Genomic DNA, 20,766 nt, shown 5'->3' on the forward strand with positions numbered 1-20,766 from the left:
CTCATCGTGTACACAGGACACAGATAACTGGTCTCTTCAATTCAGATTTTAAGACTGAGAGGTGCCATACTTAAGCAGCCTCATCCACCTGGATCTGATTGAGATGCTCAAATTCTGTACTTCAAGGCCAAGCCTGATGCAGCAATACTATGAGGCAAGGATCTTAGAAGGGGAGTAAATATAGTTTGCATGTGGGAGGCACATGAATGACTTGTGGGTAGAGATAGTTAATTTGCGGCAGTTATATCTCCAAATGTGAGCCCCAATGAACATCACTTTCTAAGATTCCGGCCCTTCTGCAGTCCCTTCCCATACTGAATCAGGCTTGAGCATGAGACTTGCTTTAACTAACAGAATTCAGTAGAAATGACCCTGTGTTTGTTCCATGCCTAGCTCTTTTTTTTTTTTTTTTTTTTTTTTTAAATTTGACAGAGTTCACAAGTAGTCAGAGAGGGAGGCAGAGAGAGAGGGGGAAGAAGGCTCCCCGCCGAGCAGAGAACCCGTCTCGGGGCCTGATCCCAGGACCCTGAGATCATGACCTGAGCTGATGATCTCTGGGGTGTGGCACTGAGCCCCACATGGGGCTCCAGCCCCATTTTGGGCTCCAGGCCCGCACTGGGCTCCTTGCTCAGCAGGGAACCTGCTTCTCACTCTCCCTCTGCCTGTCACTTGAGTCCCTTGCTTGTACAGACACTCTATCAAACTAATTAAATTTAAAAAAGAATAATTCCCCAACTATAGATATTTAATGAAATTATCTTACAATTTGGAAGAGGATTTAGAAATGACCTGATATGATCCACCATTCAACAATGAGGAAATAGGTTTAGAGGTTTAGATGCCCAAGTTTGCTGAAGTATTTGGAGACAGAACCTTACTTAGAATTCAGATTGTTTACCCATTGACTAGTATACATTTTTACACTGCTTTAGGAGCTACGTATAATAGTAATTCAAATAAGAAGTAAAGATCTAAGTAGAATAACTGTCATTTTGAAAAGTGGTTTAACCCTTTGAATTTATATTCAAAGCATTCTCATTTTAAACTATAAAATTATTTGTAATAAGAATGTTACTTTCTCTAACAGTTTTATTAAAAATTTCCACTGAAATAATTTCCCCAGATTTTGAATTTCCTTTGAATTTACATCTCCCTATTGTTACACTTTCAGCTGAATTTTATACCCATCCATGAGAGTAGTCTGTACTACGGGTATCTCACATCACTCTGCTTTTCCTTCAAGGGTTTTTTTCCCTCCTTACTTGAATCTAAGTAGGGTAGGAATGTTTAGTATACTTAGACACACTTCCACTTGGGGACTTTTGAATGCATTTTCGATTTATTTGTTGTTTTTAAATGAATTATTTTGTTTTCCCTAGTCTTATACTTTTAATACAAGGTCTTCCTCTGGATCTTGGGTTTGAGACCTACCTTTGGATTTTGAATCTGGGGAAACTAAGCTTGTGCTCTTCTTTCTAGCTAAGCTTAAATTGTTGCTTTGCCATCTAAGTTCTGTTGGTGATGACTCTAAGTTCCTCCACTTTATTTTACCTGGATATATATAGCTAGTTTTCAATTTTACCTCTGATGAAGATGAGTCTGTTTTTAAAAGCTTTGGATATCTATCTTTCCATTTTACATCTGGTGTTAAGAACATATTTTTCCCCCCCTCTGGTGCAGCTTCTGATTGGTATTCTTCTAGAGGTGATGTTTGGTTCTGGTCTGTTATTGTCAGGATAGGAATGACAGGCCATGGAGTTTGCTTTGTTGGTTCATTTTGCTTTGTTGATCCATCTGTTTGCTTTGTTGACTCGTCTGTTTGCTTTGTTGATTCATCTGTTTGCTTTGTTGACTCATCACTTTCAGAAGCAACAGCCCTTGAATTATCTTGATTTGACTGGTTCAGAGTTGGTAGAGTCAGGCTTTTCTTATCATCATTATCCAGCAACTAGAAAATATATCAATAAAGCAAGCTACCAATTAATCACTACTGACTAGAAAATATTTAAAACTAAGAAAACTGGACTTAAAAAATCATTTGTACCCTTATCCTTTATCATAAAAAGTGACCCTCAATATCTATCAGTTATTACATTCCTTATTGAAAGAGTTAAACTCTTCACTTGCACGAAACCATGGACTATAGAACATTATTCATTAAAATGATCACACAGCTTTTTTTTTTTTTAAGATCTTATTTATTTGACAGAGAGAAATCACAAGTAGGCAGAGAAGCAGGCAGAGAGAGAGGAGGAAGCAGGTTTCCTTCTGAGCACAGAGCCCGATGTGGGGCTCGATTCCAGGACCCTGGGATCATGACCTGAGCGGAAGGCAGAGGCTTAACCCACTGAGCCATCCAGGTGCCCCAATCACACAGCTTTTTAAAAAAAGATTGTATTCATTTATTTGACAGAGAGAGAACACAAGTAGGGGGAACAGCAGGCAGAGGGAGAGGGAGAAGCAGACTCCTCACTGAGCAGAGACCCCCCCCCCCCGCCAATGCCGGGCTTGATCAGAGGACTGCAGGATCATGACCTGAGCCAAAGGCAGACACTACACCAACAGAGCCAACCAGGTGCCCCAATTACACCTTATAATGCAGTGGTTCTCATATATTCAGATTTTATAAATCAGCAACATCTTAAAAAAGATAATTCAGTCCAACATTTTGCTGTTATTATGCTACACCAATATATTACAATAAAAAGAAATTTTAGGGTTGCCTGGATGGCTCAGTCCATTGAGTGTCCGACTCTTGATTTCAGCTCAGGTCATGACCACAGGGTCATGGGACTGAGCCCCATGTCAAGCTCTGCATTCAGTTGATTCTCTCTCATTCTTTCTCTCTGCCCTCCTCCAGCACTCAAATGTGCACACTCTAAAAGAAATCAATCTTTTTTTAAAAAATAAAAATAAGGGAAATTTTAATAGCAAAATAACACAAAGAAAATATCATTAAATCAAATACTATGTGAACTCTATTTTTGCTTCTATCTTAAAGATAGATTATAAATCCATAGAGAAAGTAAAGAACATGGTTACGTCTGTAGCATCCACTTCCAAGGTCATTGTGCAGAATTTCGTGCTTTTACTTTTGCTTCTTGCTCACTTTCTCTTTATCAACATCTTTTGTCCCCTATCTTTGTATGTATTTTAAAATATTATCATTTTATGTTGTAATTTCCCTTTTAAGAGTGTAACTTAATTAAATAAATAATGTAACTGTAGAAACAGTGCCACAACAGAAATGACCGTAAAAACCTGAGTAACTTTCTGGGTGCTTTTTTTTCCCCATTTATAAATATTTCTTTCTTTATAAATGTTTCATCCCCTTATAAAATAGTGACTATTAGAAGTTCTCTTCCAAGTTCCCTTACCTCACTTGGAACAGTTTCAGCTTCCTCCATTACAAAAGGGAAATCTGTTAATAAATTAATAGAGTATTTCATTATTATATTATAAAACAAACACATTTAAACATATGTACACTAATAAAATGCTATTTTAATTTTTCTCACAAGAACAAAGAACAATTTAAATCAAAGCAGTTATTCAAACATAAATACTATTTAGTAAAAACAGGCTGATGAATCTCTGGGAAGATAGGGGATTTATAAATTGAAAAAGTGTAGAGATAAAAATGAATACATGCATTAAGTGGTAAGATTTCAGATCCATCAATGTAAGATATAAAAACATATATACAGTATATTCTGCTATGAGTTAAAAGGAAATAAAATAAATCCCAGATGGTCTGTAATAAGGTTGGGATTGGAAGAAGAGACTGGAATAAAGTTGCATGTAAGCAGACAAAGTAGGACCATTTGGAAGAGGCTGATTGATTCATTTTCCTATGAATATAAAGGTTATATATTTAGCAAGTAGAAAAGGAAAACCTTAAAAGGAGACAGAATAAAAATTTGAGATACAAAGGAATGTATTAAGTCTAGGAATGTATTAAGTCTAATAACAAAGGGATGTATTAAGTCTAATAACACAAAATTTATTATGGTCACTGTTAGCTATGTGACTGTAGTCAGCTTGGCCCATTTTTCTGAGCCTTGGTTTTCTCATATGTAAAATAAGATTAATAATGCTTATCTTACAGGTATGATACAAGTACATGTAAGATGTGAGCAGCAATATGGCTAAATGCTTAATCTGTTTGGTCAAATGGACAACGTTTAAATTTAATTCCTATCCAGTTGATGGCTATGTGACTTCTGACTTGTTTCTTAATCTTTCTGATCCTCAGCTTTCTAATCTGTAAAACATGGATAAATAATAATAGCACTCTCCAGATGCCTGGATGGCTCAGTGGGTTAAGCCTCTGCTACTTGTGATCTCTCTCTTTCTCTGTCAAATGAATAAATAAAATCTTAAAAAGAAATAATAGCACCATCAAATGGCTGCTGTGAGGACTGATTTATATAATCTAGGTAAAGGTCTGCAACACAGTGGTCAATAAATGTTAGCTGAAGCTATAAGAAGCTAGAGGAATACCAGAAAAAAGAAGTCACTAGACTTGAAATAAACTCTTCAGATTAAAAAAAAAGAAAGAAAGAAAGAAAAAAATTGGCAACCAACAGTGACTAAGGCATGTTAACCTCAAATCTTCAACAATGATACTGAAGATGGAAATTGTGATTCTCCTACACCTGAAAATTGAACGTTTCAAGGTAAAGAGTAGGCTAAAAACACCATAGCTCTGCTAGGCTGGCTGATTCTCAGAGGTTATGAAATGAAGATATCAAAGGCTGAGGTAGCCAGGAAGTAGAAGTAAGGAAGTAGGAAAGTAACTTGTGACACAAGTCTTACAACAATAAGTTATTATTTAACACCTGCAGAATCCAAGATTTTACAGATATAGTTTATGCAACTATTTTAACTTACTTTCAATGAATTTTTAATGGAGATTTTTTAAAAGGATGCCAAACAATATCTTCCATTATCTTACTGATAATTTGTAAAAAGTTCTCAAATTTAATGCTAATTGAATTTCCCATTTCCCTCTCTCTATCCTTCCTTACACACATACACACACACACAACCACACCTCTACTTAGAAGAGACCAATAGCCCTATAGCTAATGTTTAAGAAAAATACTTTTTCACAGATTATAGTGAAAGATTAATATAAAAAAGATTTAACTTTTTTCTTGTCCTTAAATGAGGAAAGGAGAATTTTAAAAAAGAAAAACAAACACTCTTGGGTGCCTGGGTGGTTTAGCTGGTTAAGCATCCAACTCTTGGTTTTGGCTCAAGTCATGATCTCAGGGTTGTGAGATCAACACCCACATTGGGCTCCAAACTCAATACAAAGTCTGCTTGAGATTCTCTCCCTCTTTCTCTGCCCTCCCCCTGCTCACACACATGCTGTGTCTCATATAAATAAAATCTTAAAAAAAAAAAAAAAACCAAACAGCTCCTAATTGGGTCAATGTATTTTCTTTGGAGTGTAACAAAATAAATAGTACATACTAAAACTATGAGAAGCATATTTATTTCAAACAAAAAATGAAATCCACTTAAAGTGAATTACTAATTTTCTTTTTGTGATACAACTATCCTCTTTTTAATTATCTTAATAATAAACACAAATGTGAATAGTTTCTTAACCCGATGCTTCAAAAACTTCAGACTCTGCTTCACGTAGGCTTTTTAGTAACTTCTCAGTATCAGTTTCCTAGAAACAAGAAAAAAAAAGATATTGGAGAAATGTTTAGAGAGTCAATCTGCCTTTATAGCTTCTTTTATTATGTACTTTAGAATTTACAGAAGAATATGGGTTTATGAGGAAAACCATCCAAACAGCACTATTTTAAAGAGAAGTATATCCTGGAAAGGAGTTAATGTTTCAGGGAGAAGCTAGCTATCCAAGAACTGATGGGGTATTTGAGTGACAAATATATCAGAGAAAAAGATTATGAGATAAATGACATAATATTGTAACTTCAAGAGATAAAAGAGGATACCCCCAGAAAACAGATTACTTTTTTATTGGAAACCATTATGAGTTACAAACTGATGTGGATCTTTAAAAATATTCCAAGAGGAATTATAAGGTAGAGTGATCATTGACTCTTACAAAATACTGATCTTTTAATAAGAACCAAAAATAGGAGTCAAGATGTCCGAAGAGTAGCAGACTAAGATGACATCTACATTGTTATCAAACCATTCCAAACACCTACAAACCCAAAAGGGGACTGAAGAGAAGAAGAGCAGCAATTCTAGAAACAGAAAATCAACCACTTTCTGAAAGATAGGACATGTGGAGGATGTGTTACCCTCTCCTTCTCCCCAAACTATCAAGTAAAATCAACACTCTAAGAAGATGAGCCATTATTTATCCTGGGCTACTAACTACATTTTTCCAATTGCTGCTTTCTAAATGCACCTCAGTTTGAGAATCATAAATAAGTACTGGATGGATGGATGGATGTTTGGCTGGCTTTCTAGATGGATGGACAGATGGAGAGATGGATGACTGGAATCAGAAAGGCCTGGCTTAGAATCCTTGCTCTCCATTTTTAAACCTAGGCCACTCTTTTAACTTTGATGCAATAGTTCCTGTGTTAATAAAATGAAAATAATAGTGCCTACCTCATTCTCTTGATAACTAAAATACTTTTTGGAAACAGTGCCTGGGCACATAATAAACATTCAACAAACTGAGTCTCAAAAAAAAAATAAATAAAATCCAAAACTATGGGAAGACAGACCGTGGTGGGGAGGGGCCAGGTCCCAGCAAGGGGTGGAGCAATGGAGTACAAAATCTGAACTTTTAGAAGTCTGCTCCACTGAGGGACATCACTCCAGAGGCTAAGCAGGGGTGGAGCCCTTGTGGAGACAGGTGGTCTCAGCTCCTGCAGGGTCACAGAAGGATCAGGGGTTTCTGATAGTAGCAGAGCTTGCAAGTATCAGAGCAAGGAAGCCGGCTACAGAGGCAGAGCCGAGGAGTGAGCTCTCAGCCTGGGGTTACCTTAAACTGTGATCCACAGCACAGTCAGACCACTGCTCTTTGAGCAGGGACCCCACAAGTGGCAGATCCAGGGAGACCCACCTTCATCCACTGGAAAAGCGGAGCAGCAGGAATCTGCTGGGTTAGAGACTCCAAATGGGGCCGTGTGCCAGAGACAGAAATGCTTGGTCACAGGCTGGGTGAGCTCAGAGCGCAGCTGGAGACCAGGGAGACAGGAATGATTGAGCATTTCCTCTGAGGGTGCACTGAGGAATGGGGCCATGAGCTCTTGGCTCCTCCAGGCTAGAGATTGGGAGGCTGCCATTTTCATTCCCATCCTTCAGAGCTCTACAGAAAGCGTTCAGGAAACAAAGCTCCTGAAAGCGAACTCAAGCAGATTACTTACCCTGGCCCCTGGCAAGAGCAGTGCAATTCCACCTTGGGCAAGGATATTTGAGAATCACTTCAACAGGCCCCTCCCCCAGAAGATCAACAAGAACATCCAGCCAAGACTAAGCTCACTGATCAAGCAGAACAATGGAAATCCAGAGAAGGGGAAAGCAAAATATGGAATTCATGGCTTTCTCCCCATGATTCTTTAGTCTAGCAAAGTTAATTAGTTTTTTAAATTTTATTTTTCTCTTATTCTAATTTTTTTCCTCTTTCCTCTTTAATGTTTTTTTAACTACTTTAGCTTAACAGTACCTTTCTAAAAAAAATATTTTTGAATCTTCATTATTAAAGTCATATTTTATCCTTCATTGTGTCTAACTTTATTTTTTGTATACATATAGGGTTTTTTCTTTGAAAAAATTTTGGGATACAATTTCTTCCAATAGATTAACATATACCCTAACTTTAGCACAGGGCTTTGTTCTAGTCTCCAGCCTGAGCACATTCTCTACCCCCCCACCTTTTTCTTCTTCTTTCTTTTTCCAAACAACTTATCAATTCCTCCTTTAGGATTCTTTTAAAAAATTTTTCATCTTTATAGTCATATTCCATCCCTTCATCATGTTTACCCTTATTTTCGTATATATATAGATAAGTTTTTCTTTCTTTAAAATTTTGGGAGGTAGTTTCCTTTTTTAAAATTTTTTTTTATTTTTTAAATTTATTTTCAGTGTTCCAGAATTCACTGTTTATGCACCACACCCAGTGCTGTGGACAGCACATATTGCAGGGAGGTAGTTTCTTCTAAGAGATCAAAATACACCCAAAATCAAGTGAGTGGCTCTGCTCTATTCACCAGTCTATCTATCTATCTATCTATCTAATTATTATTTTATATATATATAAATTTTTTTATAATGTGTGTGCACATACCTTTTAAAATTTTTTTTTTAATTTATTTTTATTCCCTTTCTTTTCCCCACAATTTGAGATCTCTTCTGATTTGGTTAGCGTACATTTTTCTGGGGTTCTGGACACACTTTTAGTATTTTATTCTCTTGTTCATATATTCTTATCTGGATAAAACGACAGAAAAGGCAGAAAAACTCACCACACACAAAAAGATAGTACCGAAGGCTAGGGACCCAATCAATATGGACATTGGTAATATGTCAGATCTAGATTTCAGAATGATGATTCTCAAGGTGCTAGCAGGGCTCGAAAAAGGCATGGAAGATATTAGAGAAAACCTGTCTGGAGAAATAAAATCCCTTTCTGGAGAAATAAAAGAACAAAAATCTAACCAAGCTGGAATCAAAAAAGCTATTAATAAGGTGCAATACAAAAATGGAGGCTCTTACTGCTAGGATAAATAAAGAAGAAGATAGAATTAGTGATTTTTAAAAAATGACAGAGAGTAAAGAAGTTGAGCAAAAGAAAGACTACAACTACTGGACCATGAGAGGAGAATTTGAGAGATAAGTGATACCATAAGATGAAACAATATTAGAGTAATTGGGATTCCAGAAGAAGAAGAAAGGGGGGTCAGAAGGTATATTGGAGCAAATTATTGTAGAGAATTTCTCTAATATGGCAAAGGGAACAAGCATCAAAATCCAGGAGGCACAGAGAACTCCCATCAAAATCAATAAAAATAGGTCCACATCCCGTCATCTAATAGTAAAACTTACAACTCTTAATGACAAAGAGAAAATCCTGAAAGAAGCCTGGGACAAGAAGTCTGTAACATACAATGGTAAAAATGTTAGACTGGCAGCAGATCTACACAGAGACCTGGCAGGCCAGACAGAACTGGCATGATATATTCAGAGCACTAAATGAGAAAAATATGCAGCCAAAAATACTATATTCAGTTAGGATATCACTGAAAATAGAAGGAGAGATAAAAAGCTTCCAGGACAAACAAAAATGAAAAGAATTTGTAAACACCAAACCAGCCCTACATGAAATATTGAAAGGGGTCCTCTAAGCAAAGAGAGAGCCTAAAAAGAACACACCAGAAAGAAACAGACACAATATACAGTAACAGTCACCTTACAGACAATATAATGGCACTAAATATCTCTCAATAGTTACCCTGAATGTAAATGGGCTAAATGCCCCAATCAAAAGACACAGGGTATCAGAATGGATAAAAAAGAAAACAACAAAAGAACAAACCATCAATATGCTGTCTATATGAAACTCATTTTAGACCCAAAGACACTCCAGATTTAAAGTGAGGGGGTGGAAAACAATTTACCATGCTAATGGACATCAAAAGAAAGCTGGGGTGGCAATCCTTATATCAGATCAATTAGATTTTCAGCCAAAGACTATAATAAGAGATGAAGAAAGACACTATATCGTATGCAAAGGATCTGTCCAACAAGAAGATCTAACAATTGTAAATACCTATGCCTCTAACATGGGAGCAGTCCACTATATAAACCAATTAATAACAAAACCAAAGAAACACATTGACAATAATACAATAATAGCAGGGGACTTTAACACCCCGCTCACTGAAATGGACAGATCATCTAAGCAAAAGATCAACAAGGAAAGAAAGGCCTTAAATGACACACTGGACCAGATGCACATCACAGATATATTCAGAACACTCCATCCCAAAGCAACAGAATACACATTTTTCTCTAGTGCACATGGAACATTCTCCAGAATAGATCACATCCTGGGTCACAAATCAGGTCTCAGCCAGTACCAAAAGATTGGGATCATTCCCTGCGTATTTTCAGACCAAAATACTCTGAAGCTAGAACTCAATCACCAGAGAAAATTTGGAAAGAACCCAAATACATGGAGACTAAAGAGCATCCTTCTAAAGAATGAATGGGTCAACCAGGAAATTAAAGAATTGAAAAAATTCGTAGAAACAAATGAAAATGAAAACACAACTGTTCAAAATCTATGGGACACAGCAAAGGCAGTCCTGAGAGGAAAATATATAGCGATACAAGCCTTTCTCAAGAAACAAGAAAGGTCTCAAATACATAACCTAACCCTACACCTAAAGGAGTTGGAGAAAGGACGGCAAAGAAAGCCTAAACCCAGCAGGAGAAGATAAATAAGAAAGATCAGAGCAGAAATTAAAAAAAAAAAAAAAAAGTAGAACAAATCAACAAAACTAGTAGCTGGTTCTCTGAAAGAATTAATAAGATTGATAAACCCCTGGCCAGACTTATCAAAAAGAAAACAGAAAGGACCAAAATAAATAAAATCATGAATGAAAGAGGAGAGAAAACAACTAACACCAAAGAAATACAAACAATTATAAGAACATATTATGAGCAACTTACGCCAGCAAATTTGACAATCAGGAAGAAATGGATGCATTCCTAGAGATGTATACACTACCAAAACTGAAGCAGGAAGAAGCAGAAAACCTGAACAGACCCATAACCAGTAAGGACACTGAAGCAGTCATCAAAAATCTCCCCACAAACAAGAGCCCAGAGCCAGACGGCTTCCCAGGGGAATTCTATCAAACATTTAGAGGAGAATTAATACTTATTCTCCTGAAATTGTTTCAAAAAATAGAAATGGAAGGAAAACTTCCAAACTCATTTTACAAGGCCAGCATTACCTTGATCCCAAGACCAAACAAAGACCCCATCAAAAAAAAAAAAAAAAAAAAAAAAGAATTACAGACCAATATCCTTGATGAACACAGATGTGAAAATTCTCACCAAAATACTAGCCAATAGGATCCAACAGTACATTAAAAGGATTATTCACCATGACCAAATGGGATTTATTCCTGGGCTGCAAGGTGGGTTCAACATCCCCAAATTAATCACTGTGATACAATACATTAATAAAAGAAAGAACAGGAACCATATGATACTCTCAATAGATGCTGAAAAGGCATTTGACAAAGTACAGCATCCCTTCCTGATCAAAACTGTTCAAAGGGATAGAGGGCATATACCTCAATATTATCAAAGCCATCTATGAAAAACCCACAACAAATATCATCCTCAATGGAGAAAAACTGAGAGCTTTTCTGCTAAGGCCAGGAACATGGCAGGGATGTCCACTATCACCACTACTATTCAACATAGTACTAGAAATCCTAGCCTCAGCAATCAGACAACAAAAAGAAATTAAAGGCATCCAAATTGGCAAAGAAGAAGTAAAACTCTTACTCTTTGCAGATGATATGATACTATATGTGGAAAACCCAAAAGACTCCACTCCAAATCTGCTAGAACTTGTACAGGAATTCAGTAAAGTATCAGGATATAAAATCAATGCAGAGAAATCAGTTGAATTTCTATACACCAACAAGACAGAAGAAAGAGAAATTAAGGAGTTGATCCCATTTACAATTGCACCAAAAACCATAAAAGATACCTAGGAATAAACCTAACCAAAGAGGCAAACAATCTGTACTCAAAAAACTATAAAGTACTCATGAAAGAAACTGCACAAAGAAATAGAAAAATGTTCCATGCTCATGGATTGGAAGAACAAATATTGTGAAAATGTCTATGCTACCTAAAGCAATCTACACATTTAATGCAATCTCTATCATAATGCCGTCCATTTTTTTCCAGAGAAATGGAACAAATAATCCTAACATTTATATGCAACCAGAAAAGACCTCCAATAGGTAGAGGAATGTTGAAAAAGAAAGCCAAAGGTGGTGGCATCACAATTCCAACTTCACGCTCAATTACAAAGCTGTAATCTTCAAGACAGTATGGTACTGGCACAAAAATAGATACATAGATCAGTGGGACAGAATAGAGAGCCCAGAAATAGACCCTCAACTCTATGGTCAACTAATCTTTGACAAAGCAGGAAAGAATGTCCAATGGGAAAAAGACAGCCTCTTCAATAAATGGTGTTGGGAAAATTGGACAACCACATGCAGAAAAATGAAACTGGACAATTTCCTTACAACACACATGAAAATAGACTCAAAATGGATGAAGGACCTCAATGTGATACAGGAATCCATCAAAATCTTGAGGGGAACACAGGCAACAACTTCTTTGACTTTGGCCACAACAACTTCTTTCTAGAAACATCACCAAAGGCAAGGGAAGCAAGGGCAAAAATGAACTATTGGGACTTCATCAAAATCAAAAGCTTTTGCACAGCAAAGGAAACAGTGAACAAAACCAAAAGACAACTGACAGAATGAGAGAAGATATTTGCAAATGACATATCAGATAAAGGGCTAGTATCCAAAATCCATAAAGAACATATCAAACTCAACACCCCAAAAACAAATAATCCAATCAAGAAATGGACAGAGGACATGAACAGACATTTCTGCAAAGAAGACATCCAGATGGCCAAAAGCCACATTAAAAGTGCTCTATATCACTTGGCATCAGGGAAATACAAATTAAAACCACAACGAGATACCACCTCACACCAGTCAGAATGGCTAAAATTAACAAGTCAGAAAACAACAGATGTTGACAAGGATGCAGAGAAAGGGGACCCTCCCACACTGATGGTGGGAATGCAAGCTTGTGCAGCCATTCTGGAAAACAGCATGGAGGTTCCTCAAAAAGTTGAAAATATAGCTACCCTATGACCCAGCAATCGCACTACAGGAATATTTACCCTAAAGATACAAATGTAGTGATCCGAAGGGGCATGTGCACTCAAATGTTTATAGCAGCATTGTCCACAATAGCCAAACTATGGAAAGAACCTAGATGTCCATCAACAGATGAATGGACAAAGAAGATGTGGTGTGTGTACACACACACACACACAATGGAATACTACGCAGCCATCAAAAGAAATGGAATCTTGCCATTTACAATGACGTGGATGGAACTAGAGGGTATTATGCTGAGCAAAATAAGTCAATCAGAGAAAGACGATTATCATATGATCTCCCTGATATGAGGAATTTGAGAGGCAGAATAGGGGTTTTGGGGGGTAGGGGAGGAAAAAATGAAACAAGATGGGATCAGGAGGGAGACAAACCATAAGAGACTCTTAATCTCACAAAAGAAACTGAGGATTGCCAGGGGAAAGAGGGTAGGGAGAGGGTGGTTGGGTTATGGACATTGGGGAGGGTATGTGCTATGGTGAGTGCTGTGAAGTGTGTAAGCCTGACGATTCACAGACCTATATCCCTGGGGCTAATAATACATTATATGTTAATTTTAAAAATTAGAAAAAAGAAAAGAACCAGAAGTCTATAGTTCCTTTAATGAATGAAGAGCCCCTCAAATTTTCCCTAAAATATTAATTCTATATAAGTGCTAATTAACTTATCCTAAGGTAATAACACTATGCCAAACTATAATGAGGCATTGAAAAACATTAATATATCAGTATGCTGTGACTACCATTTCAAGGCTATGATCTTAGTAATATTTTTATTAATTCACTGAAACTCCTATGAATCCCTATTGCCAGGTCAAAATGTAAAGGTCAGACTGTATTTCTAAATATTAAACCTTACTTATATATCTGATAAAGGTCTAGTACTCCAAATACAAAGAACTCTTATAACTGAACAATAAAAAAAAACCAATTTAAAATCAACAGAGGATTTCAATAAACATTTATCCAAAGAAGATATACAGAAGGTCAGTAAACACATGAAAAGATGTTCACATTATTGGTTATCAGGCAAATGCAAATCAAAACCACAATGAGATAACATTTCAAACCCACTAAGAGTTCTATAACTGAAACAAACAAAAAAGGAAAATAACAAGTTTTGGAGAAGATATGGAAGCTTCATACATTGCTAGTTAGATATAAAACTGTGCAGCCACTATAGAAAGCAGTTTGGTAGTTCCTGAAAAAGTTAAAGAGGAAACTACTATATTATCCAACAATCCTCATCCTCAGTATAGACCCAAGAGAATTACAAATGTATGCTCACATAAAACCTGCACGGGAATGTTCGCAACAGCATTATTCATGAGAGCTAAAAATTGAACAACTCAAATGTCCAGCAACTAATGAGGATAAACAAAATGTGGTACATATCCATATAGTGGAATATTATTTGGCAGTAAAAAGAAACAAAGTGTTGACCCAGGGTACAATGGGGGTGATCCCTGAGAACACTATGCTAAGTGAAAGAAGCAAGTCACAAAAGAACCATATATCGTATCATTTCACTCAAATGAAATGTTTAGAATAAGCAAATCTATAGAAACAAAGTTGACTGATTATTGTCTAGAGAACTGGGTGTCTGGGAGGTTTGGTTAAGGAGCGTGGAGTTTCTTTTGTGGGTAATGAGAATATCTGAAAATTGATCATAGCAATCGACATACATCTCTATGAATATAGTAAGGGCCACTGAATTGTATACTTTGGGTTTTTTCTTAAGATTTTATTTACTTATTTGACAGACAGAGATCACAAGTAGGCAGAGAGGCAGGCAGAGAGAGAGGCGGGGAGGCAGGCTCCCTGTCAAACAGAGAGCCCAATGCAGGGTTCGATCCCAGGACCCAGAGATCATGACCCAAGCTGAAGGCAGAGGCTTTAACCCACTGAACCACGCAGGTGCCCCTGAATTATATACTTTGAATAGGTGAATTACATCTTAACAAAGCTGTTCAAAAATCTTACAAATTATTAGTCAATATTTATCTAATGTCACATTACCAAAATAGTAAAGTACATGAGCCATGAATAGCATTTTATATGTTAAGAATAAGCAATATCTTATCACTTTTAATTATCACAATCTTTTTAAAATAAAAAGTATTAGAAGTTATATGTAGAGAATGAATTATGTTAATTACCTTAAGTTCTTGATGGGCCATTTTTGGGTTAAGAATTCCTTCTAAATAGTTAGCTTTTTCTATCCATGTGTTCAGATTTCTGTATTCTTTTTTCATTTTTTCCAGCCTAAAGAAATAAATGAGTTATACATTTAAAATGTGACAGAAGAACATATATGGTATGATTCACAAGAGGATACATTCAGTATGATCCACTTACAAAATTTTTCTTAGAGAGGCAAACCAGCAATATTTTGTTTAAGAATACAAAAGGAAAAGGAACCGTTACAACAGAAGTCAGGGCTGTAGTTACCTAAGGATGGGTTGGGGAGAAGATGGAATCTCACGAGGGCATACAAAACACATTTTTGCTATTGATGATGTTCTATTTCTTTCTTTTTTTTAAAAAAAGATATTTAAATTGCAGTTAAGATACAGTGTAATAAGAGCTTCAGTTTAGTGGTTTAGTACAGTTTAGTGGTTCAACACTTCCATACAACACCCAGTGCTCATCGCAACAGGTGTGCTCCTTAATTCCGATCACCTATTTAACCCTCCCCCCCAGCTCCCTTCTGCTAACCATCAGTTTTTTCTTTACAGTTAAGATGTTTCTTGTTTTGTCTCTCTTTAATCCTCCATGATCACTTCTTAAATTCCACATATGAGTAAGATCATATGGTATTTGTCTTTCTCTGACTGACTTATTTTGCTTACTCTAGCTCCATCCATGTTGTTGCAAAAGGCAAGATTTCTTTATCCATTCATCAGTCAGTGGACTTTTGGGCTCTTTCCATAATTTCTATTGTTACTAATGCTGCTATAAACAGTGAGGTGCATGTATCCCTTTGAATTATTATTGTAATCTTTGGGTAAATACCTAGTAGTGCAACTGCTGGATCATAGCATAGTTCTACTTTTAACTTTTTGAGGGAACTCCATACAGTTTTCCAAGATGGCTTACCAGTTTGCATTCCCACCAACGGTGTAAGCTGTTAGTAAAGGGGAATAAATTCGCCTTTATTCCACATCCTTGCCAACACCTATTGTTTCTTGTGTTGTTAAATTTAGGCATTCTGACAAATGGAGGTGATATTTCATTGTAGTTTTGGATTTGTATTTCCCTGATGATGAGTGATGTTGAGCATTTTTCCATGTGTCTGTTAGCCATCTGTATGTCTTCTTTAGAAGAGTATCTAATTCATGTCTTCTGCCCATTTCCTAACTGGATTATTTGGTTTTGGGGTGTGGCATTTGATGAGTTCTTTGTAGACTTTTGGATACTAACACTTTATCAGATATATGTCCTTTGTAAATATCTTCTCCCATTCAGTACATGGCCTTGTAGTTTGGCTGACTGTTTCCTCCACTACACAGAAATTTTTTATTTTGATGAAGTCCCAATTGTTTATTTTTGCTTTTGTTTCCCTTGCATCAGGAGATATATCTAGTAAGAAGGTGGTATGACCAATGTTAGAGGTTACTGCCTCTGTTCTCCTCTAGGATTTTTTTAATGGGTTCCTGTCTCACATTTAGGTTTCTAAACCGTTTTAAATTTATTTTTGGGTACAGTTTTAAGAAAATGATTCAAGTTCACTCTTTTGCATGTTGCTGTCCAATTTTCCCACACTATTTATTGAAGAGACTATCTTTTTTCCATTGGATATTCTTTCCTGCTTTGTTGAAGATTAATTGACCATTTAATTGTAGGTTCATTTTTCCATTAATCTAAGTATCTGTTTTTGTGCTAGTACCATACTGCCTTGATCACTACAACTTTACAAGATAACTTCAAGTCTAGAATTGTGATGCTCCCAGCTTTACTTTTCTTTTTGAAGGTTGTTTTGGCTATTTGGGGTCTTTTGTGGTTCCTTACAAATTTGAGGATTGTTTGTTCTAGCTCTGTGAAAAATGCTTTTAGTATTTTATAGGGATTGCAATAAATGTGTAGATTGCTTTGGGTAGCATAGATATTTTAACAATGTTCATTCTTCTGATCCATGAGCATGGAGTATTTTTCCATTTTTTTGTTTCATCTTCATATTCTTTCATCAGTGTTTTACAGTTTGAAAACAGATACAGGTTTTTTACCTCGTTGGTTAGGTTTATTCCTAAGTATCTCATGATGGTTTCTGGTGCAATTATAAATGGGATTGATTCCTTGATGTCTCTTTCTGCTGTTTCATTATTGATGTATGGAATGTAACAGATTTCTGTATATTGATTTTTGCCTCCTGCAACTTTACTCAATTCATGTAGCAGTCCTAACAATTTTAGGTGGAATCTTTTGGATTTTCTATATAAAGTATCATGTCATCTGCAACTAGTGATAGTTGAACTTCCTTGCCAATGTGGATGCCTTTTATTTATTTTCATTGTGTGACTGCTATTGCTAGGACTCCAATATAGCAATATTGTATTTCTTTCATTTTTTAAAAAAAAGATTTTGCTGTTTATTTGAGGTAGAGAGTGTACAAGTGAGTGAAGGGGCAGAGGGAGAGAGGCAGGGAGAGAGAATCTCAAGCAGACTCCATGCTGAGCATGGAGCCCCTTGCAAAGCTCAATCTCACGACTTTGAAATGACGACTTGAGCCAAAACAAGTCAGAAGCTTAACCAACCGAGCCACCCAGGTGTCCCAATGTTGTATTTCTTAACCTGAATCATAAATATCTAGGCATCAGTCTTATGTTTATTTAAGCTATATACAGTTTTAGAAGTTATTCAGTATATACACTGGTCTCATTATCTAAAGTGTTTATATATATATATATATATATATATATATATATATATATATATACACACACACATAATAAATTATCCAATATATACATGATATTTTCTACAACAGAACAAAAGAAAAAATAGGAATTTAGCTTCTGATCCAAGAAATTTCAAAAGGCTTTGGTCATCTTGGTTCTTTCCACAGTTTGGCAACTGTGGCCACTGCTGCTATGAACATTGGGGTACAGATAGCCCTTCTTTTCACTACCTCTGTATCTTTGGGGTAAATACCCAGTAGTGCAATTGCAGGGTCATAGGGAAACTTTTTTTTTTCATTCTTTAAGGAATCTCCACACTGTTTTCCAAAGTGGCTGCACCAACTTGCCTTCTCACCAACAGTTTAAGAGGATTCCCCCTTCTTCACACCCTTTCCAACACATATTGTTTACTGTCTTGTTAATTTTGGCCATTCTAACTGGTGTAAGGTGGTATCTCAATGTGGTTTTGATTTGAATCTCCCTAATGGCTAGTGATGATGAACATTTTTTCATGTGTCTGTTAGCCATTTTTATGTCTCTATTGGAGAAGTGTCTGTTCACGTCTTCTCATTTTTTGACATGATTATTGGTTTTGTGTGTGTTGAGTTTGAGGAGTTCTTTATAGATCCTGGATATCAGCTCTTTGTCTGTATTGCCATTTGCGAATATCTTCTCCCATTCCATGGGTTGCCTCTTTGTTTTGTTGACTGTTTCCTTTGCTGTGCAGAAGCTTTTGATCTTGATGAAGTCCCAAAAATTCATTTTCGCTTTTGTTTCCTTTGCCTTTGGAGCCATATCTTGAAAGAAGTTGCTGTGGCCGATGTCAAAGAGGTTACTGCCTATGTTCTCCTCTAGGATTCTGTTGGATTCCTGCCTCACGTTGAGGTCTTTTATCCATTTTGAGTTTATCTTTGTGTATGGTATAAGAGAAGAGTTGAGTTTCATTCTTCTACATAGCTGTCCAATTTCCCCAGCACAATTTATTGAAGAGACGGTCTTTTTTCCACTGTATATTTTTTCCTGCTTTGTCGAAGATTATTTGACCATAGATTTGAGGTTGCATATCTGGGCTCTCTACTCTGTTCCACTGGTCTATGTGTCTTTTTTTGTGCCAGTACCATGCTGTCTTGGTGATCACAGCTTTGTAAAGCTTGTAATCAGGCAATGTGATGCCCCCAGGTTTGTTTTTCTTTTTCAACATTTCCTTTGCAATTTGGGGTCTTTCCTAATTCCATACAAATTTTAGGATTGTTTGCTCCAGCTCTTTGAAAAATGCTGGTGGAATTTTGATTGGAATGGCATTGAAAGTACAGATTGTTAAAATGTATAGACATTTTAACAGTGTTTATTTTTCTGATTCAATGGCATGGAATGGTCTTCCATCTTTTTGTGTCTTCTTCAATTTCTTTCATGACTGTTCTGTAGTTCCTCGAGTACAGGTCCTTTACCTCTTTGGTTAGGTTTATTCACAGGTATCATATTGTTCTTGGTGCTATAGATTCTCTAATTTCCCTTTCCGTATTTTCATTGTTAGTGTATAAAAAGCAACTGATTTCTGTATATTGATTTTGTATCCTGCCACATTACTGAATTGATGAATGAGTTCTAGTAGTTTGGGGGTGGAATCTTTTGGGTTTTCCATATAAAGTATCATGTCATCTGCTAAGAGAGAGAGTTTGACTTCTTCATTGCCAATTTGAATACCTTTTATTTCTCTTTGTTGTCTGATTGCTGTTGCTGGGACTTCTAATACTAAGATGCCCTTCAACCTACGAATGGATAAGGAAGATGTGGTCCATATATACTATGGAGTATTATGCTTCCATCAGAAAGATGAATACCCAACTTCTGTATCAACATGGACAAGACTGGAAGAGATTATGCTGAGTGAAATAAGTCAGAGAGAGTCAATTATCATATGGTTTTGCTTATTTGTGGAGCATAAGGAATAACACAGAGGACATGGGGAGCTGGAGAGGAGAAGGGAGTTGGGGGAAATTGGAGGGGGAGATGAACGATGAGAGACTGTGGACTCTGAAAAACAATCTGAGGGTTTTGGAGGGGTGGAGGTGGGAGCTTTTGATCTTGATGAAGTCCCATCAAGGGTGGGTGGTGGGTATTATGGAGGGTATGTATTGCATGGAGTACTGGGTGTGGTGCATAAACAATGAATTCTGGAACACTGAAAAGAAATTTAAAAAATAAAAATTTTTTTAAAAAAAGACTTTGGTCATCTAAAGATATAACCGACATGAATTAAATAGAAAAGAGGGCATGTTTTCCAATTCATTTCATGAGGACATTACTACCTTGATGATAAACCCTAATAAGGACATTATAAAAATAATCTCATTCATTAACATAGATACAAATGTTAAAAATATAATTTTAATACAAAAAATCCAGTAATATAGAGAAAAGATAATATATTATGAACAAATTAGATTTATTCCAGGTATATAAGGATATTTTGAAATTAAAATTAGAAAACATAAATACAATTTAACTGATTAAAAAAGAAACAGCATTTGGCAAAAATACATCTATTTGTGGTTTTAAAGAAATTTAGAAAACTGGAACCAAGTGGAATAATTTACTTAACGTGGTATAGCATATCTATATGTAAAAAACCTACATAATCAAATGTTCTTAACTATTAAATGCTAGAAGTGTAGCCTTTAAAGATCCTGAACAAAAACAAGGATGTTTACCCTTGCCATTTACATGAGACATTGACTGGCATGGTCCCAGAAAATTCTAGAAAGCAACTCATATTTTTAAACACCAAATGAAAACATTAATAGTGGGAGTTCTGTGAGGCTCAAGAGGCTTTCTAAACTATATCTCCTATTAAAAAAAATCAGGAAAATTAATTCCATATAAAACTGAGTAAGATAAAACTATCAGCGC

General features: G+C 36.2%; 1 protein-coding gene across 1 annotated transcript in view; it reads right to left on the reverse strand.

The window, feature by feature from the left end:
• Positions 1 to 5,493: 5,493 nt before the first annotated feature.
• The window catches only part of C2CD6 (C2 calcium dependent domain containing 6), a 66,401-nt gene continuing 51,128 nt past the window's right edge, over positions 5,494 to 20,766 (reverse strand). Inside the window, 2 exon segments of the mRNA XM_059392635.1 lie at positions 5,494 to 5,686; positions 15,118 to 15,223. Coding sequence (XP_059248618.1) covers positions 5,615 to 5,686; positions 15,118 to 15,223 — 178 coding nt within the window. The 3' untranslated portion in view covers positions 5,494 to 5,614.

This window comes from Mustela nigripes, chromosome 3 (genome assembly GCF_022355385.1).
Source record: "Mustela nigripes isolate SB6536 chromosome 3, MUSNIG.SB6536, whole genome shotgun sequence".
NCBI classification, from domain to species: domain Eukaryota; kingdom Metazoa; phylum Chordata; class Mammalia; order Carnivora; family Mustelidae; genus Mustela; species Mustela nigripes.